Source organism: Arvicola amphibius, chromosome 4, assembly GCF_903992535.2.
Source record: "Arvicola amphibius chromosome 4, mArvAmp1.2, whole genome shotgun sequence".
In the NCBI taxonomy this organism is placed as follows: domain Eukaryota; kingdom Metazoa; phylum Chordata; class Mammalia; order Rodentia; family Cricetidae; genus Arvicola; species Arvicola amphibius.
In genome coordinates, this window is record NC_052050.1 from 20,992,252 (window position 1) to 21,020,213 (window position 27,962).

Sequence of the window (27,962 nt, forward strand, 5' to 3'; positions counted from 1 at the left end):
GGCATACAAGTGATACACAGATTAAAAAGTATTAATTTTAAAAGACTTTTATTCGCTGGGCCGTGGTGTTGCATGTCTTTAATCCCAGCACTCCGGAGGCAGAGGCAGATGGATCTCTGTGAGTTCAAGGCCAGCCTGGTCTACAAGAGTTCCAGAACAGGCTCCAAAACTACAGAGAAACTCTACCCTGTCTCAAAAAAAAAGGGGGGGGGGAACCTGTTAATCCTGGGTGTGCATAAACATTTTTGTGTTTGTACACACTCTAGCACACACATGGGAGTAAGAGGATAATGTCGGGGAGTCAGTTTTCTCTTTTTACCATATGGGTCCCAGGCTTGGTGGTAAGTGCCTTTACCCCCTGACCTACTCTGCCAGCCTAAGGAGGTTTTTTAAAAATTGCTACCCAGTGAATCTAGCATCTGACAGAGGCTGACTGAAGTTTCTGAATGCCGCTTTAATTGCTAAAAAGTTAACTAACCAGTTGGCTTAAGGCAGAAACTTTTGCTTAAGTGTTTTTTTTAAATATATTTATTTATTATGTATACAATATTCTCTCTGCCTGAAGACCAGAACAGGGCACCAGACCTGATTACAGATGGTTGTGAGCCACCATGTGGTTGCTGGGAATTGAACTCAGGACCTTTGGAAGAGCAGGCAATGCTCTTAACCACTGAGCCATTTCTCCAGCCCCTTGCTTAAGTGTTTATCTTGAAGGTATTTAGAAAGGACATGGACTTTTTATAGGTCATCTAAGTTTAGGATACTTTGCAGTATCAACTATGATGTTTTAATGTATTTTTAATTTACTGAGCTGTAAATGTGCAAAGTTGGCTGGTGATCATAAGCCCAAATTGTCTGATTTGGTTGTGTGATCCTGCTAAGACCTGTGTAATGCCAAATGATTCTGTGGCAGTACGTGTGGTAGTGATTAGCAGCAACAGTGAACACAAGATTCAGAGAGAGCATACCTGCAGCTCAGACACGGATGCTAGCATGCATGGTGTGTAAAAGCAGGCTTTCAAGGCTGCAGTTTTCTTTTTCTTTCTTTTTTTTAAAGATTTATTTATTTATTGTGTATACAGTATTCTACCTACATGCATGCCTGCAGGCCAGAAGAGGGCACTAGATCTCATTACAGATGGTTGTGAGCCACCATGTGGTTGCTGGGAATTGAACTCAGGACCTTTAGACGAGCAGGCAGTGCTCTTAACCACTGAGCCATCTCTCCAGCCCAAGGCTGCAGTTTTTTGACTGGTGGAAAAAACATTTGAAAACAGCAGTGCATACCAAGAGAATAATGTGTTCTGCTGTGTGCCTTTGTCAGGAAGGGTGCTCATCTGTGGATGACATTTGAATGTATGCAAAAAGAACAGGTTTTTCTTTCTTTTTTAGAATCTGTTTGCAGCCAGACATGGTGGCACAGGTCTCTAATCCCAGCACTGGGGAAGCAAAGTCAAATGGAATTTGGAGGTAGCCTGGTCTGCATATCAAGTTTTAGGCCAACCAGTGCTACATAGTGAAACCCTATCTCAAAGGGGGGGGGTGGTGACTTTGTGTGTGTGGGGGGCATCATTATGGAAGTCACGGGACACCCTTAGGAATTGCTTCTCTCCTTCCATCCTGGGGGCCCCATGGATTGAACTTGGTAGTTAATCTTGGTGGTAAGCATCTTTACCCATGAGCCATTTTACTGGCCTGAGTTTTGTTTTTTAATTGTCCTGTAGCCATTTTTGCAGGAATTGGTCATTAGTGATTCCAGTCAGAATTATTCCCAGCATCCTTGTTGAATCAAAGCTGCTGTGTTTATGATGTTTGGAGTTGACCCAAAGATTGGGTGGGGAATTAGATAAACTAATCTTAACATAATCAGGCCTAGTGTGCAAGCCTGTAATCTAACTATTTGAGTGGTTGAGTTAGGAGTTCAAGACCTAGCTGAGCTACAGTGAGTTCAAGGCTAACCTTGAGAAACTTAGTGAGATCCTGACTCTAACAAGCATATTTTAGTTTCCAGTAAAAAAATAAAGCAGTTTGTGTTCATTATATGATTACATGCATTGAAATACTATGCTATACCCCATAAATATATAGTTATGTCAGAAAAAAAGTAAAATTTTTTAAAAAGTAAAAATTTTAAAGACAGACCAAACAAAACAAAAAATCAAAATTATAGGCTGGGTTAGGGATCCACTTGAAGTCTCAAGTTTAGTCCTCAGCACAAATGAAGCTGAGTGCAGTGGCTCTTGTCTGTGAGCCTCAGATTAGGAGGTTGAGGTGGGAGGACCAAAGGGTCGGGGTCATTCTTGGCTTTTTAGTGAATTGAGGTCAGCCTGGGCAAAACCAGACAAAGCAAATGAAAACAACAAACCTACTACGAAGGCTTCTAGAAGTTAGGAGACCAAAGCAGTCACTGTGGTACAGCACTACCATGCATCACTGTATCACTGAGGTGCAACACTGTATTGAGGTACAACACTGTGGTACATCACTGCGATATATCACTGCATTTCTGCTGCACATCACTGCTGCTTCCTCATTTGGAAGACAAGTGGAAAGATGGCTGCAGCATTGCTTTAGAAGGCCTGTGCACATCTTGACTGGAGCTGTCTGAGAGTATGAAAATCACAAGAGATATGTTATATTTTTTTTTTTTTTTTTTTTTTTTTGGTTTTTCGAGACAGGGTTTCTCTGCAGCTTTCTTAGAGCCTGTCCTGGAACTAGCTCTTGTAAATAATACCACCAGGCCAGTTCTAGATATGGATATTTTGCTTTAGTATTTTAAGGTTTGGTCTGAATTTAATTTGGGGGTTTTAGTTGTTGTTGTTTGTCTTTTTGAGCCAAGATCTAGTTAGCCCTGACTGGCTGGAACCTCCTCTGCGTAGACCAGGTTAACCTCAAACTCAAAGAGATCCACCTACCTTTGCCTCCTGAGGGTTGCAAATTTTTGTACCCACAGAAAATAATCTCAACTCTTCCTTTCTCAGCCCTGATGTTTTAGCAGGTACATATTGAAACTTCATTTAGTTATCAAATGAATTACTAACCCTGGCAGTAGTGACAGGTGCCACCTTCAGATTGCCCTCAGTTCCAGTGTTAATAGCTCTTCTCCTTTTGACATCTCATCTGTCAGTCACTTTGCTTTAAGGGCAGACTGAACAGCTTCAGTTTTTCTCTAAGATTCCCAAGGCAGGACTTGAATGATTTAGCTAGCTCTGAATTGTTCCTGGTGCCATCCTGGTGGATTCTTAGAGATCCACTTTTTCCTCTGCTGGTCTCAAAGGTTCAGGCCCATTGGTTACAGCTTGCGTATTTGGGGAAATCCAAAATGAAGTTAGGCTCCACTTGGACATAGGACATGGATACAAAAAAATAAGCATTTGGCCTAAAAGCACCAAGTGTCTAAGTCTCTTGTCTAGGAAGCTGCTAATAAACAGTGTTTCTATGAAAATAAGTCCTTTTTATGAAACTGGGAATAGCTAATTCTGGACTGATGTGCAGTGTGAGGTTAAAGACTTGGCAACTTGTCACAACACAATTCTTGTTCTTTCTGCTGTGGGCTGACTCTACATTACTTGCTTTGTTTGCTCTAGAATGGAATCTACTCACCATTTACTAAATTGAAATGCATTTCTTGGGGGAGGCAAAGTCCAGTTCACTGGGTCTTAGATTTTAAAGAGAAAGGAGCTCCACTTTCTCTGTGACTGGTGGTTAGAGATCTTGTTTAGCTTGATTAAATCCAGGTTTCAAACCTGGATTCAGAAAAATCCCTGGGACAGATTTTTCATGACAGCTGTTTTGTCTTAGTTTAAAGAAATGTTTATTTATTGTCCTTGCCTTATTTCCAATAGTACAAATCAATTTTAAAGTGCTTATCAATATCACAGAAGGGAGCATTAGAAAGCTTAGATAGTAACTCATGCAGACTTTGGGGTCTGACAAGCATGGTCACTCTCTGACATTGGACAAGTTACTTAAACTCCAGCAGACTTGAGGTTGTTTTGGGGAGGGTGTGTGGGAACAATGAACCTTACTTGGCTAGTTGTGCATGGAAAGAACCTTGCCAAAATACCTGCTAGTGATTTCAACTGAAATTGTTTAGGTTTATATTAGAAGCCAGCAGCGCCCTCATGCTTCGTGGGAAAAATGTTGAGGAAAAACCACCATCCAGGAGCTCTTGTTATTAATAAGCCTTGTGCTGCTGGCTCAGTGGCTGGATGCCTTTGGTTTTCCTCAAAGATCTGGCTGTTTATTCTTAGTCTCTACTGACTGAAGAAGCTAGATTTGAGATAGGTCAGTATCTACTCCAGAGTTTACTCCATTTCTTCAGAGTGGTTTTTCTCAGCTTCTGGAATCCAGTTCAGGGAAAGCCCTTGAAATCTCTTGGCATGTCTGTTCTTAAAACATAGGCTTTTCTTAGAGTTTGTATAACACTTTGCTTAATTTATGCTTAAACTAATTTTGTATCTTGCACTGAAAGATTTCAGTTGATTGTCTTAAGTCCTGCAAGGGAGGGAGGTCTTTCCTGGGTTCTTTTAATAGCAGACAGCCTTCTTAAAACATCATGACAGTTGGTATAAAAAGATTTTCAGGCAGATTTCCACCCAGTACAATAAAATCTGTCAACATTAGTAAGTCACCCCATTTTCCTTCTCCTTTCATCTAGCAGTCTTTTCATCTTAGGGGCCTTACCAGGACAGTGTTGTGGAAGTTTGAAAAGGGAGGACAGCTTTGTCATTTTGTGGTTTAAAATATGTAAGAAATGAAACACGAATCTCTCACATGTCGTGTCTTAGACTCAAGCTGCAATCTCCTGCTTCATCGTTAGTGTTAAACTGTTACTTCTGGGGATGTAGCTCAGTGCTTTCCTAGCTCATACAAATCCCTTGGTTTGATTCCCAGTACTGGAAGGGAGAACCAAAAACTGACTTTTGTCTCTCTTCCAAGCAACCCTAAATTGATTTCCCTTTTGCATGTATGGAGAATAGGAAAGGAAACAAAAATCTCTAAAAGAAATATGCTTGCATACTTAGTTATGTTACAGTAAAGAATCATTTGGGAAATAGGATGTTTTGAAGTACTTTTTTTTTCTCCCCCTCCAAGACAGGGTCTTAGTATTTATATCTTACTATATGCTACATAGACCAGGCTGGTCTCAAAGACACAAAGATCCTCTTACCTCTGCCTCCTGAGTGCTGGGATTAAAGATGTGTGTTACCACACCTGCTGCTTAGGGATACTTTTGATTGAGGTTAGTAGTTTGTTCTTTTTTTTAAAATAATTTTATTTTATTTAAAGTTTTATTTATTTATTATGTATGCAATGTTCTGCCTGTATGTCTGCCTGCAGACCAGAAGAGGAAACCAGATTTTATTACAGGTGGTTGTGAGCCACCATGTGGTTGCTGGGAATTGAGCTCAGGACCTCTGGAAGAGTAGTCAGTGCTCTTAACCACTGAACCATCTCTTCAGCCCCAATAATTTTTTTTTATTTCATGTGCACTGGTGTTTTGCCTGCATATATGTATGTCTGTGTGAGGGTGTCAGATCCTCTGGAACTGGAGTTACAGATAGTAGTGAGATGCCATGTGGGTGCTGGGACTTGAACCTGGGTCCTCTGGAAGAGCAAGCAGTGTGAGCAAGCAGTGCTTTTAAACTGCTGAGCCATCCATCTCTCCAGCCCCAGTTTGCTCTTCACAAACGTTGTTTGTTGTGTCTTGACTTGAACCCACTAGTGGATGAATGGTAAGAAGGGCAGATGCGCATGGTGTGAAGAGAACGCTGAGAGAGAGGCACGCCCTCCAGCATTCTGGGTCTCTGCTGACACTCAGCTCCGTCTTCCATCGTATGTACCCATATGCTTTTCACTCCTTTGTCGCATGCTTCCCACTGGCCCCCAGTGACAAAGGGAAACCACTTTTCAGGAGGCTCAATTATTAAGATTCTTAAGGCTGACCTGTTTCATATTGAGAAGTTGGTTGCCCTGAGTGGAATTACCTGAAAATGTTTTTCCTAGAAGTTTGCAAATGTAGACATTAAATGTTTGTAAGCCTAGCACTTGGGAGGCAGCAGAATTGCCCCAAATTCAAGGATAGCCTAAGCTACATGTAAAGACACTGTCTCAAACCTTCAAACCCAGCCCTTCAGAAACAAAACTAAAGAGGGCAGTAGTTGTGACATACTGGAAAAGTTCACTGTTGGCTTCCAGCGGCACTTAGAAAGCATGTGTGTAGTGTGCACGAGGCCCAAGAGGTTTGAGCTTTTTTTTTTTTTTTTTTTTTTTTTTTTGGTTTTTCGAGACAGGGTTTCTCTGCAGCTTTTGGAGCCTGTCCTGGAGCTAGCTCTTGTAGACCAGGCTGACCTCGAACTCAGAGATCCGCCTGCCTCTGCCTCCCGAGTGCTGGGATTAAAGGTGTGCGCCACCACCGCCCGGCTTGAGGTTTGAGCTTTTAACAGCAGAGAGGAAAAGGAAAATGAGCTGCGTGAGGAAATGTTGAAATGTCTCCCGTGGGAGGGGCTGGAGGCTGGAATAACAAGCGAGATGAAAGACTACTGCATGAAGTAGTTTTGTGTGTGTTATTGTTACTGTTTTGGTGTTTTTGTATTTTTTTTAGGATCTATTTTTACTTTATGTATATGAATGTTTTGCATGCAAGTATGGATGTGCACCACTCGTGTTCCTGACGCTTTCAGAGGTCCAAAGAGGCCATTGCATCCCCTGCAGCTGGAGTTACAGATGGTTGTGAGCCACCATGTCGGTGCTGGAAACTGAACCCAAGTCTTCTGGAAGCAAGAGCAGCAACTGTTCTTAACTACTATGTCCTCTTTCCAGCCCCGTTGGGTTTTTTTGTTTGTTTGTTTGTTTTTTTGAGAATAGTTCAGATAATACAGGCTGTCTTCAAAGTTGATGTCACCAGGCTTGGGTTTGAAATCCTGACCTCCTGACTCTGCATCCTAAGTTCTGGGATGGCAGGCTTTTAACACCATGCCTAGCAGGCTTTGTTTTGTTGTATTGTGTTGGTTTTTTTTTTTTAATTTTTATTTATTTATTATGTATACAATATTCTGTCTGTATGTATGCCTACAGGCCAGAAGAGGGCACCAGACCCCATTACAGATGGTTGTGAGCCACCATGTGGTTGCTGGGAATTGAACTCAGGACCTTTGGAAGAGCAGGCAATGCTCTTAACCTCTGAGCCATCTCTCCAGCCCATGTTGGGTTTTTGAGATATTCTCAATCTGTAACCTACAATGGCATGGAACTTACTGTGTAGCTCAGGCTGGCCTCAAATTCAAAGCAGTCATTCTGTCTGAGCCTCCCAAGATTGAGGAATTTCAGGTGTGAACTACTGCACCTAGCTGAAAGTTCTCTTGATTTAGTTTGAATGTCTCTGAATAGAATGTAAATGGGCTGGATTATTTTACTGGACTCCTTTGCGTCCATCAGCATGATGGACAGATATATAAATCACTTCATGTCATACGAAGTTGAAGCTTGACTCTAAACCTCAGACTGCTCCTGTGAGATTATAGAGGTCATCCTTGAAGTATAGTAATGTGACTCTTCTTTTCCTTTCCAGGGAAGCGGAATCCTTCAAGGAACAAGGGAACGCATACTATGCTAAGAAGGACTACAACGAGGCTTATAACTATTACACAAAAGCCATAGGTGAGAAGGACCTGGTCATTGCAGTAGATAGATTTATTTGCCGGATGCTGTTGTAAGTGGTTCCTGCCTAAGAAGCACTCTTTGCTTAGTGAGTTGGTGAACTCATGACCCGATCATCTTGGGATCAGTAATTGTTTTCTAGCTGAGATGCCCAACACATACATCTGATTGTCGGTGCTTTCTTTTTCTATCTTAGGAAATGGCCTTTGAGGATAAAATTGTGTCTTGTCTCCATGCTTTAATATGACAGCATTTTTTATTTTTTATGAGTTTCATGTAGACCAACATTAAACTTGCTTATAGTTGAAGATGATCTTGAACATACACAGCAAGAGTTCTTGTTTTGTTGTGTCGTGTTGAGGTGCTGGGGATGAAATCAAATTGGAGGAATCATTGCTCTTCTCCATTTCCACAAATAGAATTTTGACCGTGACCTTTAGAGAGAGTGTGTCAGCATGGGAAGAGGTTACATGCAGTCCATGGTTTCTACTTGTTCTCTACCCCATTCACCCCTAGCCTTTATTATTATTATTATTATTATTATTATTATTATTATTATTATTATTATCATGATTGTTATTATTGTTGTGTGTATGTACTCATGTGCTTGCCATGGTATGTGTGGAAGTCAGAATAACTTGCTGGAGTTGATGCTTTCCTTCAGCCATGTGGACCATGTAAATCTAACTCAGGTCATCAAACTTGACAAGTGCCTTTATCTGCTAAGGCTGACACTGTTATTTTTTTAATTAACTTTATTGTAAAAAAAAAAATTGGAAATTAAAAAAGTCACAAACCTAAGTTAAACAAACCTACAGTTAGAACAGGCATTTTGAAGCTGTGGAACATTATGTTAGATTTTACACTTTCTGTCAAATACATTTTTAATACCATTATCCACCACCAAACCCAAAAAACTCCATGACAGAATTATAACTAGAACTCGTGTCCATTATCTGCACTTTAGTCCTTACTCATGCCCAGATATCTAGCCCTTTCGTGTTTCTTTTCTGCATGTTACACTACACCTACACACATTTGTTCACATGTATATAAAAGTTATAGACTAAGATTTGCATACGAGGAAGACTGTAGAGTTTTTTCTAAGATCATGTGATCTCGCTTAATACTACACATTCTAAGTCCTTTTGTGATTGGCTCTTCCTTAAGCACTGAAGAGAATCCCGTCTGTTGATGGACATCTAGGTTTACTTCAGTTCTGTGCTGCGGTGAGTAAAGCAGCAGTGAACATGAGGATGCAGACACCTCTGCCGCAGAGTATGGCGTTCTCTGGGTCTGTGTGTGTCCAGGAGACACAGCCGGGCCTTGTGGTAGCTATATGTACTTGTTTCAGACACCTTCAAATTGATTTCCACTGTATTAAATTGCACCTCCTTAGCCGGGCGGTGGTGGCGCACGCCTTTAATCCCAGCACTCGGGAGGCAGAGGCAGGCGGATCTCTGTGAGTTCGAGGCCAGCCTGGTCTACAAGAGCTAGTTCCAGGACAGGCTCTAAAAAAGCTGCAGAGAAACCCTGTCTCGAAAAACCAAAAAAAAAAAAAAAAAAATTGCACCTCCTCCAACAGTGAGTAAGTGTTCTTTCTCCACATCCTCTTCAACATTTATTGTCAGGTTTGTTGTTGATCGTCATTTTGACTGGGATGAGGAGTTATCTCAAAATAGTTTCAATGATTTGGTTTGTCTGGTTTGGTTTTCTGAGACAGATTTTTCTTCATAATAGCCCTTACTGTCCTGGAACTCTCAGAGATCTGCCTGCCTCTGCTTCTGAGTGCTGGAATTAAAGGTGTGCACCACCATGCCCAGCTCTAATGGTTTTTGTTTTGGTTTGGTTTGGTTTGGTTTTTGGTTTTTCAAGACAGGGTTTCTCTGTAACTTTGGAACCTGTCCTGGAACTAGCTCTTGTAGACCAGGCTGGCCTCGAACTCACAGAGATCCGCCTGCCTCTGCCTCCCGAGTGCTGGGATTAAAAGGCGTGCGCCACCACCGCCCAGTTTAATGTTTTATTTTTTTGAAATGGGGTCCCTGTATGTACTCCGGGCTAGCTCAGAGCTGGCAGAAATCTTCCTGCTTTGGCTCCCCATTCTCTGTTCCCCTCAACATGTTTATATTTGATTCTCTTGATCTAGGTCTCTTATTCCCCCCACCTTTTTTTTTTTGGTGTGTTGTGCATGTGTGCGTGAGCATGTATAGGCCAAGGTTGATGTGGGGAGCATCCTCAATTGCTATTCCATGTTATTCATGGAGGCAGAGTCTCAATCAAATCTAGAGCTAGTTAATAGTGTCAGTGGCTAATTTTCTCAGAGGCTCCCCTATCTGCCCTCTGAGGTTGGAGTTACCAGCAGGTCACCCAGCATTTACTTGGGTTCTGGAGATCTTTTTTTTTTTTTTTTTTTAATTATTTATTTATTTATTTATTATATGTACAATATTCTGCCTGAATGTATCTCTGTGGGCCAGAGAAGGCACCAGATCTCATTACAGATAGTTGTGAGTAACCATGTGGGTGCTGGGAATCGAACTCAGGACCTTTGGAAGAGCAGCCACTGCTCTTATCCTCTGAACCATCTCGCCAGCCCCGGGTTCTGGAGATCTTGATGCTGATTCTCATACTGTACGACAAGTGTAACTACCGAGACAGCTCTCCAGGCCTCCCTTGAAATAGTTCTGTAAGAGATGGCCCTGTAGTTTTAAATCACTGTGTGCTGAACTTTTGTTTTGTTTTGTCTGAGGCAGGGCCTCACTATGTGTAGCCTTGGCTGTCTTGAAACTGGCTACATTGACCAGGCTGGTCTTAAACGTAAATCTTCTACTTCTGTCTCTAGAGTGCTGGGATTAAAGATGTAAACCACAATACCCAGCTGAACTTTTTTTTTGCATGAATATTTTTATATTTTTAAATTTTTTGTGTACTGAATGTTTTGTATGTATGCTTGTGTACTGTGTATGTGCATGGCACCCAGAAAAATCAGAAGAAGGTATCATCAGATCTCTTGGAACTGGCATTGCAGATGCTTGTGAGCCACCATAAAGGTGCTGGGAATCAAATCTGATTTCTCTGTAAAAGCAACAAGTGTTCTTATTCACCGAGTCATCTCTGTAGCCCTCTGTGCTGAACTCTTTTGTTCTATTACTTTTCCTACAGATATGTGTCCTAAAAATGCTAGCTATTACGGTAATCGAGCAGCTACATTGATGATGCTTGGACGGTTCCGGGAAGCTCTTGGAGATGCGCAGCAGTCAGTGAGATTGGATGACAGTTTTGTCCGGGTATGTAATGTGGCTCTTTGGGTAAAGACTAAGTGTCTGCAGTTCTGTTCTTCTAGCCCAGGGTTTTCCAGTCCCACAGATCATTCTCTGGGGTGCTGTTCTAATCAATGCAGATAATATTGTACAGTAGTATCTCTGCCCTGTAGTTGCTTAATCATCAGGAACACTTCCTCTTTTCATTCAGACAGCCACAATTCCTGATTGTGACAGCTGTCCACTGAACAGCAGTGCATCCATTGAGAACCACCACCCTGCCTTTCACCGTGTGTTGGTTTGCGGAGTATTTGTTGTTGGGTTTGATTTCTTTATGGCTCTGTAGTCATATTCCTTTCCTTCCCTTTGTGCTCTTTCTTCTAGGGACACCTCCGAGAAGGCAAATGCCACCTTTCACTGGGGAATGCAATGGCAGCATGTCGCAGTTTCCAAAGAGCCCTAGAACTGGATCATAAAAATGCCCAGGCACAACAGGAGGTAGGTCTGATCTGCTAGTATGAGAGGTGGCGGTGCGGTGCCTCTGGAAGGAATAGTGGTCCAAAAGGCAGGACTGATGGTCCCCCTTCACCAGCAGCACACTTAGCTGACTTTAGGCAAATGCCATAGTCTCTGGGACTCTGTTTCCTTAGCTGTTGAATGGGTGTGAGTCTGTAAAAAGTGGAAGGTTTCTGAGATGACTGGGTGAATAGGCGATGCTTCAAGGAACTAAGTTGAGTAAAGTTAAAGCCTTTGGGTGAACTGAAGCTGGGATGCAGCTCAGGTGTAGAGCACTTGTGTAGCAAGTTGTGAGTCCAGCTTTTAGACTTTGGTGCTGCCAAAAAGAATTGAAATTTGTTCAGATCTGGCTTAAGTTGGTAGCACACGTCTTTCAGTTCCACCTTCATGCAGTTGGTGCCTGGATGCATTTTATAGCAGGCATCTCAGAACTAGCACACATTGTCTATTTTTTGTGTGACTCATATAGCTCCTGTCTTCCTAACAAGAAGTTCAAATTAGACATAAAGTTTGGGTCTTGCCCTTTCCAGTCTTGGGGCTTGGAATGTAGCTTGGCAGGCAGAGTGCTTGGAAAAGGCCCTGGATTTGATCCCCATTTTCAATTAAACCATATGTGGTGGTGCAGCCCAGGCTACATGAGACCTTGTCTCAAACAACAGAGTGTCTCCATGTAGCCCAGGCTAACTGGCCTTACCCTTCTCGGTGCTAGGGAGGATCTTTATTGTCACCAGCAGTTTTAGGAAATGTTTAATTTAGTTCTAATTTTTCTTCTTCCTTTGTGTGTGTGTGTTAGAAATCAGTGGGTTTTTTTTTAATTAATATTATGTATACAATCTTCTGTGTGTATACCTGCAGGCCAGAAGAGGGCACCAGACCCCATTACAGATGGTTGTGAGCCACCATGTGGTTGCTGGGAATTGAACTCTGGACCTTTCGAAGAGCAGGCAATGCTCTTAACCTCTGAGCCACCTCTCCAGCCCCCAGTGGGTTTTTTTTTGTTTTTTTTTTTTTTTTTTTTTTTTTTTTTTTTTTTTTTTTGGTGTTTTGTGTTTGTTTTGTTTTAAACCTGTGTGTGTACATGTTCTTGTGTATATGAGGGCAGGCTTGCACTAACTGTGGCAGTCAGGTTGGAGGTCATAGTTGCTGTCTTAAAGGTGAGCTCTCACCTCCCACCTTGTTTGGAGCAGGACCTCCAGGTTTTGTCTTTCTGATGAGGGTCTCACTATGTATCCCTAACTGGCTTAGAACTTGGTCTGTAGACCAGTTGCCCTGTGCCTCTCAAGGGTTGGGTTTAAAAGTGTGGACTACCATGCCCGGAAAGACAGGGTCTCATGTTTGCTTGCTACATACTCTAGGCTAGCTGACACTCCAGCTACTAGGAATTCTCCTTTTCCCACCCCTATCTTATCATAGCACTGGGTTTACATATGTGTACAGCCATGTCTGGTTTAACATGGACTCTGGGATTTGATCTCAGGTCTTCACACTTGCATTGCAAGTGTTTTCACACTGAGTCATTTTTCCAACCTTGTTTTTGTTTTTTTAATTTATATATGTATGCCAGTAGAAGCCTTGTGCCTACAGAAGCCAAAAGAAGGCATCAAACCCCCTGGAGCTGGACTTTCAAGTTGTGAGCAGCCCAATACGGGTGTTGGAACTGAACTCAGTACTGTGGAAGAGCAGCAAGAGCCCCTAACCACTGAGCCATCTCTCCTGTGTCGTGCTCTATGCCTCCCCCACCTTTAATTGGAATTTTGAGAGAGTCTCTCTGTATCTCAAACTATCTAACTCACGCTGTAATACAGACTAGCCTCAAACTTGCTGTTCTCCTGCCTCAGCCTCCTAGTGCTGGTCTAGACATACACCAGCATGCCTGGTTCTTTGGTGTGACTTTTTTCCCCTCTTTTATTTTTGACATAGGGTTTGACTATGTAACTATCTGTGTAGCTCTGACTGGCCTCACACTCACAGAAATCTCCCTGCCTCTGTGTCTCAAGTGCTGGGGTTAAAGGCATGTACTACTATGCCCAGCTTTAGTGTTGTTGTTGAGACAATCTCACTGTGTAGCTCTGGCTGTCCTGGAACTCACTATGTAGACCAGGCTGGCCTCAAACTCAAGAGATCTGCCTGCCTCTACCTCCCCAGTGCTGGGTTTAAAGGTGTGTGCAACCACACCTTGCCTCAGTGATATTCTTTTTTTTTTTTTTTTTTTTTTTTTTTTTTTTTTTTTTTTTTTTTTTTTTTGGTTTTTCGAGACAGGGTTTCTCTGTGGCTTTGGAGCCTGTCCTGGAACTAGCTCTTGTAGACCAGGCTGGTCTCGAGCTCACAGAGATCCGCCTGCCTCTGCCTTCCGAGTGCTGGGAGTGATATTCTTGAAAGAGCAAATTCATCAAGGTCTTAGTGAATTTTGGGATTGTTTAACCTAAACTATTTTTTTTTTTTCTGATTTAGTTCAAGAACGCCAATGCAGTCATGGAGTATGAGAAAATAGCGGAAATGGATTTTGAAAAACGAGATTTCCGGAAGGTAAAGTAGAAGTGATAGAACCTGCTGTCCTACAGAAAAGGGTAGCATAGTACATGCCATTTGAATTTGGCTTTTGATTTTTTTCTCTCTTAAAAGTGCTTTTTATTAAGTTGTTTATTTTCTTAATTATATTTGGGTTTTTTATATAAAGCAAAAATCAACCTGCTTTTTCCCATTGGTTATGTATGGTAGTATCTAGAAGGAAAAGCCAGTTGGAAATACAGGGGTCGAATAATCTATTTTTATCTGATTGTGAGAGTTAAGCTCTTCAGTGGGGTAGATGCTATGTTTATGGTGTGGAGAAGCCCTTGTTTATGGTTTGGCGCGTGTGGTCTGTCACCACTCCCTTTTTGCAGCAGTCTCCCAGCCCCAGCCCTTCATAGAGTTGGATTGCAGCCTGAGCCACCACTCCCTTTTTGGTGTTATTTTGGGTCTTGCTCTGTAGTCCAGACTTGCCTGAAACTTGGCAGTCCTCTTGCTGCCACTATACCCAGCTTAGTGTTAGACTTTAATAAATATTATAGTGTGTGGTAGTTTTTGACAGTCGTGTGTTAAAGGGGTTGATGTATCTGAAATAGGGAGCAAGTATGAAAGTTCTAGACTCTGGATCTTGGCGTTAAGCCTAAAGTATGGGTCCCATTGTTTCTTAGGTGGTAAAGAACTAGCTTTCACTGAATAACCAAAGCAGGAAGTGGAAGGCCAGCACACATCAAAAATCATGATCGGGAGGTTTTTTTAGAATCATTTGACAGAGATTTCAGTTCAAGGGAGGGAGTTACTGCCTCATATGTAGGCGTTTGCTCAGGGCTTTCCATAGCAGGAATTGAGTAAATGCTTTTGAAGAACAAGTAAGCATCCTTCTTAACCCTCATATTCTGAGGGCCTTAATCAGGAATTAATATATCTGACTAGCTTGTGCAGCATCCCAATAATCACTTAGTATCATCCTCCTGCTCAGTGACTTTGAGAATCATAATGTCTTTGTAGTGTGATCCTTGCGTTTGTTGCGCACGCGCCTTTGTGTGTGTGTTTGGAGAGCAGTTCTAACTACTGTCACGTTTTTTCTGAGGCTCACATAGACAAAAGCTTTGTCTTAAAAAGCAGTCTTTTGGATTTCTTTTCTCTCTTGCCTACTTTGGAGCCAGAATCCTGAGTTTGTGACAGAAACCTCTGTTTCTGACATCCCAGCACACACACACCCCCACTGTAGCTCATGGTGATGTCACAAATGAAGAATTATGATCCTGGCAGGGGAAACAGATGAACTTGGAAGAAACAAAGATCTTCTTTGCCTGCAGCTGTCCCTGCTGGGGACATGGTGGGGGTTAGGAGATGGAGCACTGAGCCTCCAACTGATGCTCCTCACGATGAGCAGAGCTAGCTCTGCATGGAGCGCTGTCCTTGTGAAACCATGGGGTGTGGCTGCTGAAGTGGTGGCTAGCTTTTCCTCTCCTCCTCATCCTTTTTCTCTTTGAAGAAGTCAGTACCACAGCTCCACCTACGTGATACCTCAGTTGTCATCATTGTCCTTAGAACATCCAGTGACCTCTGCCGTCTTGTCATGGCTGTGTTGGCAGCACAAAACGTCTCAGTGAACAGCTCAGTGTCTCACTATTTACTTCCTTGTTTGTGGGTTTTTCTTGTTTTCAAGATAGGGTTTTTCTGTGTAACCCTGGCTGTTCTAGCGCTAGGTCTGTAGACCAGGCTGGCCTTCAACTCACAGAGATCCATTTGCCTCTGTCTCCTGTGTGCTGGGCTTAAAGGTGTGCTCCACCACTGCCTGGCCTCTGGCTAACTAGTGGCTTAGCTCTGCACTCCGATCTTCAGACAAGCTTTATTTGTTAGATTACAAACAAAATATCTCTACTTAGGCCCTCTAGTCTGCCTAGTTTTGACTCCTCTCTGCCCCCTGTCCACCAGTGCTGGGGTAGTGCTCAGTATCAAGCATGGAGGCAAGAGCCCTCACTGAGCTGTTTCTCAGCCCCATCTGCTTGCTGTTCATGTAGCTTCCGTTCTCTTGTACCATATTGTTGTACATACAGCAAATACAGATTCTTAGTTTTGCTTGCATGAAAGATAGTGTATTGTTCATATTCTGTATATTTCCCCTCGCTGAGTAGGTCTTGGACATCTTTCCACATGGAACATTTGTGCATTCTACTTTAGAGTTACAGAGTATGCCATTAGAGCAGTCTACGCTGATGAAAGTTATCTTTCCTTGCTTTTAGGATTCATATTCAGTCTTAGAGATTTCTCCCTTGGCCCGTTATTCTTAGGGAGAGTGTGAGATAGTGAGGATATCCCAGAAATAACAGCTTAATAAGAAGTGAAAGCTCAGAGAACAAAGTTGTGAAAGAATAAAAGGAAGGAAGGAAGGAAGGAAGGAAGAAAGAAAGAAGAAAAAAGGAAGGAAGGAAGGAAAAGAAGAAAGGAAGGGGAGTGAATTCATGGAGGCTTATGTGGCCAAAAGTGAGCTCACTGCAGCTTTTCTCAGTACGCATACTGGGCTGGCGGGAGAAGTCACATGACAGCCCTTAGGACCCTTCCAGGAGGGCTCTTTCGGTGCAGGAATTTCTATGCTAAAGTAAATGTAAGAAGGGCCAACCTGCTAGTAAGATGTGAAACTTGATGGGTGTGGTGGCAAACTACTTTAACCCAGCATCCAGGAGGCAGAAGCAGGCAGATTTCTGTGAGTTCAAAGCCAGCCTGGTCTACTTGGTGAGTTGCAGGGCACCTAGAGCTGGACAAAGAAACTGTCTTTTAAGGGTTTTCAAAAATTAATTGATGTGTATAAATGTTTTGCCTCCGTGTGTGTCTGTGCACTGTGTGCATACCTAGAACCCTTATAGGCCAGAAGAGAGCATTGGATCCCTTGGGATTAAAATTATAGACAGTTGGGAGTTTTCATGTGGGTTCTGGAAATTGAACCCAGATCTTGCGGAAAAATAGCCAGTGCTCTCAACCACTGAGCCAGTTCTCCAGGCTCCTCCTCCTCCTCCCCCTGTCTTTAAGTATGTGAGGCTGCAGTCCCAGGAAAAGAAGCAGGAGTTTCTGTAATGCGTGCAGCATTGACTCTGCCAGGTTATTTTCGCCATTCTTGTCTTGCTTAACAGGTTAAGCCCTAACAAACAATGACAGTAGTAAATAACAAACAGTATTTGTGAGAAGACTGTGGAGCTTTGATCATAGTCATTGGGTTCACACCATGGAGGCTGCTTAGCTTGGTTAAGGTTAGAGGCTCTGGAGTCCTGCTGTACTTAAGGTGGAACTTGGGTGACCTAGAACTTTGCTTGGTTCTCCATTCCTTAGTCTTATCATCACTAAAATAAAGGTAATGTTATCACTTATTAATTATGTGGGCTAATAAAAGTACTTAGTGTTAGCTGTCATTATATGACTCTGCTGTTCTCATTTCACTGTTTTGATTGTGTGTAAACTTTGATATTACTTTACTGCTAAGCAGTGAACCCAGGTAATGTTTTTGAGCACTGAGTCTGTTGTTGTGACCAAACTCAAGTGAAGACATTTCTGGAGTCCAAGAGCTTATTTGCTTTCCTCTTCCCTTAGGTGGTTTTCTGCATGGACCGTGCCCTAGAATTTGCCCCTGCCTGCCATCGCTTCAAAATCCTCAAAGCAGAATGTTTAGCAATGCTGGGTCGATACCCAGAAGCACAGTTTGTGGCCAGGTATGCAATCTGGCCAGTTCATCACTGAGGTGCAGATAGACTGCAGGTGCTGGCTGGCTGCTCTCTACATGGGAGCTGCGGGTGTGTCAGCTAGGCTTGTTCAGGTTAAACCAGAGTAGATCCAAGACCCATAGGTACAAAGAGTGTAATGGTGTAGCAGGTGCTTGAGCATATGGAAAGAATGTAATGTGTGTGAGTTTGTTTTAACCTTTATTTTCACGCATATCTAGGATAGAAGGACAACTCATGGGGAGCTGGTTCTCTCCATCCTCCCTATTGAAGGTTTTGGAGGTTGAATTTAGGTGGTCAGGCTTGGCAGCTAATGCTGTTAGGCAGTGAGCAGTCTTACCAGCCTGGGTTTGTTTGGATGCAGTCGTTTCTCCTCCAGGAAACTCTTTAGCTATCCGTATAGTAACTGTTTTATCTTTTGCAGGTCATGGGTCTCTATTGCAACTGCTCAGCTCTCTGCCCTCTGCCATTATAGCACAGAGGCAGCCCCAGATAATCTCTGAGTTGGTGTAAATCAAATTTTATTTACATGAACCCGTGGCAGCGTTAGGGATATATTTATATAAGCTCAGTGGTAGAGTGCTTGTCTAGTCTGGCTTCAATCCCAGTACCATTGGAGTGGTAGGGAGGCAGTGGTGGAAGTTCTGGAATGTTGTGTGGCTCATTGGTTGAACTTGTGCTTAGCTTGCACTAAGCCTTTATTCCACTCCCTATTACCAAACACCTAGCACTAGAATATGAAGATAGAAAAAGAAATGAAAAATAGTAAGAAAGAAAGGACTTAGCTCTGAGGGCAGTAGTTTTCCCACCCCTCTTCTAGTTCAATAAAAGATTTTGAGACACACCCAGTCTGTGGTGGTACACACCTTTAATCCCAGCACTTGAGAGGGAGGTAGGTCTTTGTGAGTTTGAGGCCAGCATGGATGGTCTACAAAGTGATCTCCAAGACTGTAACCCAGAAGCCCTGTCTTTTTTTTTTTCTTTCTTTCTTTCTTTTTTTTTAAAAACGCATACCCAAAAGAAAAGATTATGAGACAGAAGATATATATGGGGTGGGAATGATAGGGGAAAGAGCTTGGGCTCAGCGGTAGTGTGCTTGCCTATCATGTACAAGGTCCAGGATTTAATCCCTGGCACTGTGGGAGGTGGGGAGAATGAAAAAAAAAATTGAAGATAACTATAGGTAGTTTATTTTAACCTGTTTGGAGGTAGTTCTTGGGAATCTGTTTACCTGTGGGTACTTTGAATATTAGAGTCATGATTGAGGAACAGTCTAGCCACATGGTAGAAATGGTCCGACAAACCATGGCTGAATGTGTCTTTTTTGTTCCAGTGACATTTTACGAATGGATTCCACCAATGCTGATGCTCTGTATGTCCGGGGTCTTTGCCTTTATTATGAAGATTGTATTGAGAAAGCAGTTCAGTTTTTTGTGCAGGCTCTCAGGATGGCTCCTGACCACGAGAAGGCTTGTATTGCTTGTAGAGTAAGTTCTCAACATGGTGATCTAAGAATCAGAATGGGAATAAAGCTTCCTTTCATAGCTTAAGTTACAAGTGAGACTAGGGCCGTAGCTCAGTGATAGGTGACTGTTTATCATGCCTGGGGCCCTGGGTTCCATCCCTGGTAGCTAAGTAGGAAAAGAGAATAAAGATGCTGACTGGCCTGGAAGAATTGAGAATCTAAAGGAATGTGAGAGCTCCACTTGTCAGTTGTCAGAAGCATCCCTGAGTAGTCTAGGTGGTGGAAGACTGTCCTACCTGACTATTGGGATTGAAGAAATTGAGAAAACTACCTTCACTGTTGAGTGAACTGCGGCTTTCTAGATGAACTGACCACCCCTTGCTTTTCTCTAGAATGCCAAAGCCCTTAAAGCCAAGAAAGAAGATGGGAATAAAGCATTTAAGGAAGGAAATTACAAGCTAGCATATGAACTGTACACAGAAGCCTTGGGGATAGACCCCAACAACATAAAAACAAATGCTAAACTCTACTGTAATCGGGGTACGGTTAATTCCAAGGTAAGCATTTGGTCTGGGATGTCAGAGGTCTTTGGAGATCTGCTCAGCAAGAGTAAGCCTTATAAAAGAGAGGTGTCTTATCTTGTGAAGAACTACCTTCTGAGAAGCAAACTTACCTTTCTTTGTGGCGTTGAGAACTTGAGGGGCAGCTTGGCAGGTTGTCCTTCCTGTCATTCCTCGGTTGTCTTGTCTCTTGTGAGAGTAGCTAGCGGGTCTCCGCCATTTGACCACGGGTTTGTTTAATCTTCAGGAGTGAGATAGAGGAAATTGGCAGTCTTAATTGGGCTTTTAAAACTTCCCAAATAATGGGTGGTTACCATGTACAGCTGAGTATGACCGTAGTTACCCAGTGACCCTGTGCACATAAGAAAGATTAGGCTTCTGCTCCTATAGAGTTGTAGTGGTTAAAAATTGCAGTCTTTCTGGTCCCTGTAGTTGGCCTGTGGAAGAGTGAAGGGTGGAACCCACCCTTCTGCTTGTTTTGGTATCTGTGCCTTTTATCACATAATAGAGAAACCAGTTTAAAAATTGGTGTCCTTAGTACTCTGACTTTCCCAGTGACCAAAAACAAGAACAGAGTAGGGCAGGAATCTGGTCATGCTTACAGTTTCTGGATCCGTCCATCCGTCTGTCCATGACAACGTGAAGTGTGATTGCTCTCTTTCTCTCCTGAAGCTTAGGAAGCTAGATGACGCCATAGAGGACTGCACGAATGCGGTGAAGCTGGACGACACCTACATAAAGGCCTACTTGAGAAGAGCTCAGTGGTGAGTGCCTCTGGAGGGCGGGGGTGGGGCTGCCGTACTCAATTAGGGGAAGTGCATTGTGGTGACAAAACAGACCCAGGGATGTTGTGAGGTCATTTGGTCCTTCCCCCTACCTCTAGGTGGGATTGTTCCAGCCCTAGACTATCTTTATAGACCTCCAGCCGAGGAGATTGCACACGCTCCCTCAGTCTCCCATGCCTGTGTCTAACGCCCCTCACGGTCAGTAAGTTTCCTCTGATGCCTGACCCAAACTTTTGTTAACATGTGAATCCATTTCCTTTGGATATTTTATTTTGTGTTGTTCACTTTGCTCTAACTTGGCACAGTGCTTGACACGCCAGTGCTCGACACGCCAGTGCTCACCTAGTGAGTGTTTTGTTGATGGGTGGACGAGGAGAGGAGGACATATTTTCAGAGACTGTTGAGCTGTGCCTGTCTGCCATAGGTAGGGAAGGTTCAGTGGAAAATGATTTCACTTGGCTCAGTGGTGCAGCTGTATAAAAGACACTTTTGATAGACTCGGGATAAATAGTCCATGCCGTGTTCCCAGCACAGTGGACCCTGTGACAAGGATCATGCTAGGTGCTCACCAGCCTTTTTGTTCATTTTACTCTTTTTTTTTTTTTTATGATTTATTTAACTTTATGTTCATTGGTGTGAAGGTGTCAGATCTCGTGGAACTGCATTTTCAGACAGTTGTGAGCTGCCATGTGGATGCTGGGAATTGAACCCGGGCCCTCTGGAAGAGCAGTCAGTGCTCTTAACCGCTGAGCCATCTCTCCAGCCCTCATTTTACTCTTGAATCTATCCCTCAGAGTAGTACCAAGAGCTAGAACGAATCTCTCAAAAATATTTTTTTTTTTTTTTTTTTTTTTTTTTTTTTGGTTTTTTGAGACAGGGTTTCTCTGTAGCTTTGGAGCCTATCCTGGAACTAGCTCTTGTAGACCAGGCTGGTCTCGAACTCAGAGATCCGCCTGCCTCTGCCTCCCTAGTGCTGGGATTAAAGGCGTGCGCCACCACCGCCCGGCTCAAAAATATTTCTTTTGGCCAAAGTGTGGCATGGACCTATAACTCTAGGACTTGTGAGGTTGCGGCAGGAGAGTCACTATTAGCTCAAGGCCAATTTGGACTATATAATTGATTCCAAACCAGGCTGGGCTACAGAGTAAGACTTTGTCTCAAAAAAATAAAACGGGTGGGAAGATGCCAGCCCATGGGGGCCTGAGATCAGATCTCCAGAACCCACATGAATACAGACAGACGTCTGTAATCCCATCACTCCTACCATGAGATGGAGGGGAGAGCAGGAGAATCCCCAGCAGCTTGTAGGCCAGCTAGCCTGGCGAATTATAGAGCGGAGAGACCCTGTCTCAACGTGGAAGGTGAGGCCGGCGCTCAGTTGTCCTCTCACCTCCATATGTGTTCCTTGTGAGTGTGAACCTGCAGTCAGCCACACAGAGACATGCACACACCACAGCTGTGGCTTTAACACCTGGCATGGTGGACCAAAAAAGTCATTTCATTTCCTACTACTCTCTAGGCAAGAATTTCCTGATTGTTGTTGAGTTAGGTTTTTGGTTTTTTGGTTTGGGGTTTTGTTTTTTTTTTTCCTTTAAGATTGGCTAGACTGGCTTCAGACTTACTATGTATATAACAAGGATGACTTTAAACTTCTCATCCTCTTGTCCCCACCTCTCCCAAGTGCTGGGAGTGTAGACTTGAGCATCAACATATTTTTTATGTAGTTTCTTACGTGCTTGGAAAGCACTACACAGGCTGAGCCACATCCCCTTCTCAGCCTGGGGCAGCGGTGCTGGTTTGAAAGATCGTAAAGGAAAATGAAGCTCTTGGATGTCAGTCCTCCTTTGCCCAAACTACTGCTGCTGTTTGAGCCAGAAACTCCCTCATCAGCAGTGCAAAAAGAACCTTAGATTCTCACCACAGAGACAGAAAAACTGCTAGAATTGTTATTACTGATTCTGGGAAACTAGTTCTTATTTGTTCCATCTTTACACCCCACGTCAGGCAGAAGTGGAAGCTTGGGTTGGAGGTATAGCTTAGTTGTATAGAACCTGCCTAGCATGTGTAAGGCCCTGAGTTTAATATCTTCCTGCTACTCACCCCACAAAAGAAAGTGGAAGTTCGTAGGGTGTTTGCCTACCATGCACAGAGTCCTGGATTCAGTCCCTGGCACTGTATAAATTGGGCTTGGTGTCACATGCCTATATCCCAACACTCAGGAGAATCAAAAGCTCAAGGCTGGGCTAGAGAGATGGTGCATTGGGTAAAGGAGTCTGCCACCAAGCTGGACAGCCTGTGAACTCCACCCACAATACCCACATGGTGGGAGCAGAAAACTGACTCCCAGGAGTTACCAGCTCTGACCTACACACACCATCCATATTCAAGAGTGCACACAGTAAATATATTTTTTCTCGAGACAAGGTTTCTCTGTAGCTTTTGGAGCCGTCCTAGAACTAGCTCTTGCAGACCAGGCTGGCCTCGAACTCACAGAGATCTGCCTGCCTCTGCCTCCCGAGTGCTGGGATTAAAGGCATGCACCGCCACCACCCGGCTGAGTGATTCTTAATCTGCTAGGAAACAATAGAAAATGATTATGTGTGCTTACAGTCAGCAAAAATCAAAAATTGCTTTATCTGACAAGTCATTGTTTTGTCTTAGGGATAGAACTGCCCTTGAGTGGCTTTGCCTCTGAAACTTCAAGTTGGGGAACAGTGGACGCTTTGGCATAGTTGACTGAGAATGTCCTAGCAGTTCCCTGAAGCAGGTGGGCTGCTAAAACACGCCAGCAGTTAGCTCTGGCCTTACTGGAGGCCTGGCTCCTGTACCATTGGGCTCAGCTTAGCCTTAAAGTTAGGTGGATGTTTGCCACCTCTCTTGCTACAGGCTAGAGTGAGTCCTCTTTCCCTTAAAGCCTTATTTTTCTACCTTTTTTTTTTTTTAATATTTAAGAGACTTGGAAAGGTATTTTTGACTTTTAAAAAGTGAAAAATTATCAGATCCTGATGGGCAACTCAGCACCTGTAATCCCAGTGCTTCAGAGGCTAGGGCTGGAGGACAGCCAGTGCAGGAGCAGGTTGGACCACTTTGTAAGTTCCTGTCCAGCTTAGGCTACAGAAAGACCTTGCCTCAAAAAAGTAACAAAAGAGTGCAGATCAGTGTGTGGTGTTTGTTCACTGCATCATGCACAGGCCTGTGTTCGTGTTGGGGGTACTCACGCCTCAGATTTGTTGGTGGTGGGTTTTGGTGGTTTTTTTTTTTTTTTTTTTTTCGAGACTTTCAGGGTTTGTCTTTGTAGCCCTGGCTGGCCTGGAACTCAGAGATCTGTCTGCCTCTGCCTCCTGAGTGCTGGGATTAAAGCTGTGTGCCGCCACCACCCAGCAATGAATTAAATTAATTTACTTCAGATTATCTGACACTTTGACCTGTTAATTGTTTCTCTATGTTCCTAGTACCCTGTGTCTGTAGGGCATTGTGTTGTGTGTTTCTAAGTCACAGATGAGTGTGTTTCCAGAAATTTAGAGATGCCTTAGATATCAAATTCTTTTTGACCAGCCACATTGGTATTACTCTTGGAGCCCTGGCCTTCAGAGCTGGTATGTAAAGATGGCCTGGCATGATGGAGTATCAGCTGATTTTCGGGTGTGTAGCAGCTGGCCACACTGCGTGAGAGTGTCCTGTTCTTAGCGGATGTTATGTCTCTTAGACAGAGAGGACAAACTTGGTGACATCAGGTTATAAGAATTTAGGGGACTGGAGAGATGGCTTAGTGGTTAAGAGCATTGACTGTTCTTCCAGAGGACTTGGCTTCAATTCCCACATGGCAGCTCACAATTGTCTGTAATTCCATGATCTGACTCCCTCACACAGACATACATGCAGACAGAACACCAATGCAAAAAAATAAAAATAAAAATTATTTTTTTAAAAAAAGAAAAAATATCACTTAGTTCTGTGGGAAACAACACTTTCAAAGTCCTGATACTCTGCTTTTCCCTTCAGTCCTCCCATTTTGGCCCAGGGATCCTTCTTTGCTTTGTGCTACTGAAATCGAAGCAAGACTGTGTTGAGAGGCTCTTCTGTCTCACCTCTACCTCTGAGATTGATTGCTCTTAGTGGAAGCATTCACCAGCAGCTTCCACCCTGACCTCGATTCTCCTAGTGGCTCAACTAACCCCACTTGTACCCTGAGTTGGAGCTGGCCCTGCATGTTTGTGGCACTGAAGACCTCAAAGCTCTGACAGCGGTTTTCCTCATGTGTTTCAGTCCAGGGTAGTCAAGCGGGTGCCTTTCCATGCTCTTTCCTGAGGTGGCCCAGCTATGGGGCACGGCTGAGTCACCAAGAGCTCTCTCCCCTAGCCACTGCCCATTGGATTGCTGGTCGGGTACAAATGCCATGAGGCTTCTTCGCCTTGAGGAACTGAAAGTTGTTTCACGTTCTTTTGTAGATAAGGGAGTCTTCTGTTTGAGACATCCTACCGAAAGAATGTATCTCTTGCATGAGCCATGCCTTCTCCCTAGAAGGTCCCACAGGCCATTGATTTTTGTGTCTGAGTGCTGTATTACCCTGTACTTCCTTCTTAGTTACATGGACACAGAGCAGTTTGAAGAAGCTGTGCGGGACTATGAAAAAGTGTATCAGACGGAGAAAACGAAAGGTATGAGAACAAAGGGCCATCGGACCCAGGGATCCATGGTCTTCTGGGTCCTAAATTTAAATGTGGGAATATTTGATGTAGCACTTAGGGGTGAACCTGGAGCTGATTTGATCACTAGCCTGGAAGCAGTCAGCAGAGTTCCTGAGTGGGGGCTTAGGCACCTGTATTCTGGTTCTAGCTCCTCCTTGTCATTTTCACTTCCTGTCTTCAGAAGAAAGCACCAAAAAAGTTCCTGTTGTGGTTACCAAGGCTTCTAGCCTCTGGGCAGCTGGGCTGGGACCCCGCAAGGGAAGCAGCTGGATCTGTGTGTTGATGCCACCTGTCTCCCTCAGAACACAAACAGCTCCTAAAGAATGCACAGTTGGAGCTGAAGAAGAGCAAGAGGAAAGATTACTACAAGATCCTGGGGGTCGACAAGAATGCCTCTGAGGACGAGATCAAGAAAGCTTACCGGAAAAGGGCCTTGATGCACCATCCAGATCGGCACAGTGGGGCCAGTGCTGAGGTTCAGAAGGAGGAGGAAAAGAAATTCAAGGAAGTGGGAGAGGCCTTTACCATCCTCTCTGACCCCAAGAAAAAGACTCGTTATGACAGTGGACAGGACCTGGATGAGGAGGGCATGAATATGGGCGGTGAGTTGGTTTGGACACCTGGAATGAAGAAGGTCCCTGTAACATTTTTCTAAAGCACCAGAGAGGCCCTGTTGTTACCAAGGCTCCTGCCCTCTTGGCAGCTGGGCTGGAACACTCCAGAGGGGAAGTCTGTAAGTGGTCAGCCGGTGATGTAAGACAACAGACTGTCAAAAAAAGATGAGTTAGGGCAGGAGCCATCAGAACTGCTGTGACCTAGAAGAAAAGAGTACATGATAGTTCCGGGAGTCAGGATCTTTAGGTCTGCTGCGATAATTTGTGTCACTCAAGTGGCAACGGTGAACCTTCTCAGGAAAAGCCCCAGCGTTCTAGGAAGGCAGCATACTGCAAATGCCTTTCAAGTAAGGAGATAGTAGGCAGACCAGACTGAGACAGGACGCTTTCCTTCTGGACTGGATGCACTTGGAGGGACACATGCCAGGACTAGGGTCAGCAGCAGGTTCTCGGGTGGGGCAGGGGAGGTTTGCTAACATCTCGGCTGGAATGGTGGAAAAGGGAAGTGATACTCAGAATTCTACTGCGTGTGGTTCCTCAGACCCTTCTGATTTTCCCCTTTTTTGTCCCTTCCATGCTTCTCACCAGATTTTGACGCAAACAACATTTTCAAGGCATTCTTCGGTGGTCCCGGGGGCTTCAGCTTTGAAGGTGGGTATGCCTACTGCCCTTGAGAGCTCCCAGGTGATGAGCCAGCTCTGACCCCTCACTCAGGCAGCTCCTGGGAAGTCTCAGTGGAGACAACTAACTGGATCCTTGTTCAGTAAAACATGTGTGCACTCTAGGGTGGTAGAGGAGGCTCCTAGGCTTATCTTGCCTGGAACCATTCCCAGTGCACCTGGCAGGGTCAGAGAAGCACCACCAAGCCCCTTTGTATGGAGCTGTTAGAGCAAAGGTGTTCAAATGCACCCCAGTCAGTGGTAGGGTCGTCTTGCATACTGGCCCTTGCACTCACAGCTCAGACTATTTGGTACCCTTGGAGTCTGTGTTTGGATTAAGCTGCCCTTGAAGACTTCGATAATAACCATAGTTTTCCTAAGAAAATCTACAGAGCAACTAACAAGCCTTTCTTTTCCCTTCCAGCATCTGGCCCGGGAAATTTCTTCTTTCAGTTTGGCTAATGAAGGGCAACTACTCAGAACCCAGAAAATGCAGACTCGCTCAGTTTAACCATGAATGTGGACGATTCACCTCCTCCATCATGTCCCCATGTACTTAGAGCAGTTTCGTTTTCTCAGTTGGGTGCCCTGTGTCTGTATGAGTGGGGTGAAGGAAAGGGAGCCAGCACTGAGGACTGGGGAGGGGAGGGGAGGGAAGCCAGGGGTAGACAGGGAAGCAGCTTGTGAATTTTTGTTGTATTGTTTAACTTTATTAAAAAAGAAAATAAAATGTTTTGACCATTTTTTTGGTCCTTAGCTTTGGTAGCTGCTCTATTCCTGAAGTTCATCCAGGAGCCTGATGTCCGTGTGTGTGCGCACGTGCGCTTTGCTTCTGTTGTTTTGTTTTTTAGATGGTCTCACTGCATAGGCTCAGGCTGTCCTGGAGCTCAGGGCAGTCCTCCTGCCTCAGCCCTTTCCAGTGCTGAGATTACAGTTTGAGCCACCACACTGTAATGTTCCCATAGTGCTTATTGTCACTGTAGGCTTGAGGGACATGGACATGAAAGCAAATTCTGCTCCTCACCTCTAGGCTTTTTTAAAGCCTGCCAGGCAGCTCCAGAGCGCAGGCCCGTTTGCTGGCTCTAAAGGCTTGTGCTATTGGAAACTGCACTCTGCGAATGCACAACTGGTCTCATTTCCTGCTTACCACGGGCTAGTGAAGGAAGAACCTGTGGCCTTGTCACACCACTCAGGTCACTGCTCAGGACACTTGGGGCTGTGACGCTAGACAGCCAGGGAGTGAGAGGCCTTGAACCAGAGTGCCAGATCCTTTAAGCCAGGGGCCCTGTGAGCTGGAAGGGGCTGTTGTAGGTCTTGTGTTTGAAGAATGCTAACTTGATGATCTTCCCCAGAGACCCTGCGAAGCCCACACTGGAAATTGAGTCTTGCTGAGAGGTCTTTGATTAGGCCGAGAACACCTGCACGGTCGCCTTAGCTGTCAGATAAAGGCTTTGTGCTCCAAGTTCCTGGCTCCCAGCCAACCCCACCTTCTGTGTGAGTCTGAAGCCAGCCTCTCCTCTGCTTCATGAAAG

The 27,962-nt window shown here is 44.1% G+C and overlaps 1 protein-coding gene across 1 annotated transcript in view; it reads left to right on the plus strand.

Moving 5' to 3' along the window:
* The window catches only part of Dnajc7 (DnaJ heat shock protein family (Hsp40) member C7), a 39,770-nt gene extending 12,599 nt beyond the window's left edge, over positions 1 to 27,171 (plus strand). The window contains exons 2-13 of the mRNA XM_038326816.1: positions 7,574 to 7,662; positions 10,825 to 10,949; positions 11,307 to 11,420; positions 13,890 to 13,964; positions 17,532 to 17,650; positions 18,993 to 19,146; positions 19,517 to 19,681; positions 20,357 to 20,448; positions 25,054 to 25,127; positions 25,460 to 25,759; positions 26,360 to 26,422; positions 26,855 to 27,171. Of these exons, the coding sequence (XP_038182744.1) occupies positions 7,574 to 7,662; positions 10,825 to 10,949; positions 11,307 to 11,420; positions 13,890 to 13,964; positions 17,532 to 17,650; positions 18,993 to 19,146; positions 19,517 to 19,681; positions 20,357 to 20,448; positions 25,054 to 25,127; positions 25,460 to 25,759; positions 26,360 to 26,422; positions 26,855 to 26,892 (1,408 nt within the window). The 3' untranslated portion in view covers positions 26,893 to 27,171. The remainder of the gene's footprint in view (positions 1 to 7,573; positions 7,663 to 10,824; positions 10,950 to 11,306; positions 11,421 to 13,889; positions 13,965 to 17,531; positions 17,651 to 18,992; positions 19,147 to 19,516; positions 19,682 to 20,356; positions 20,449 to 25,053; positions 25,128 to 25,459; positions 25,760 to 26,359; positions 26,423 to 26,854) is intronic.
* Positions 27,172 to 27,962: the final 791 nt, after the last annotated feature.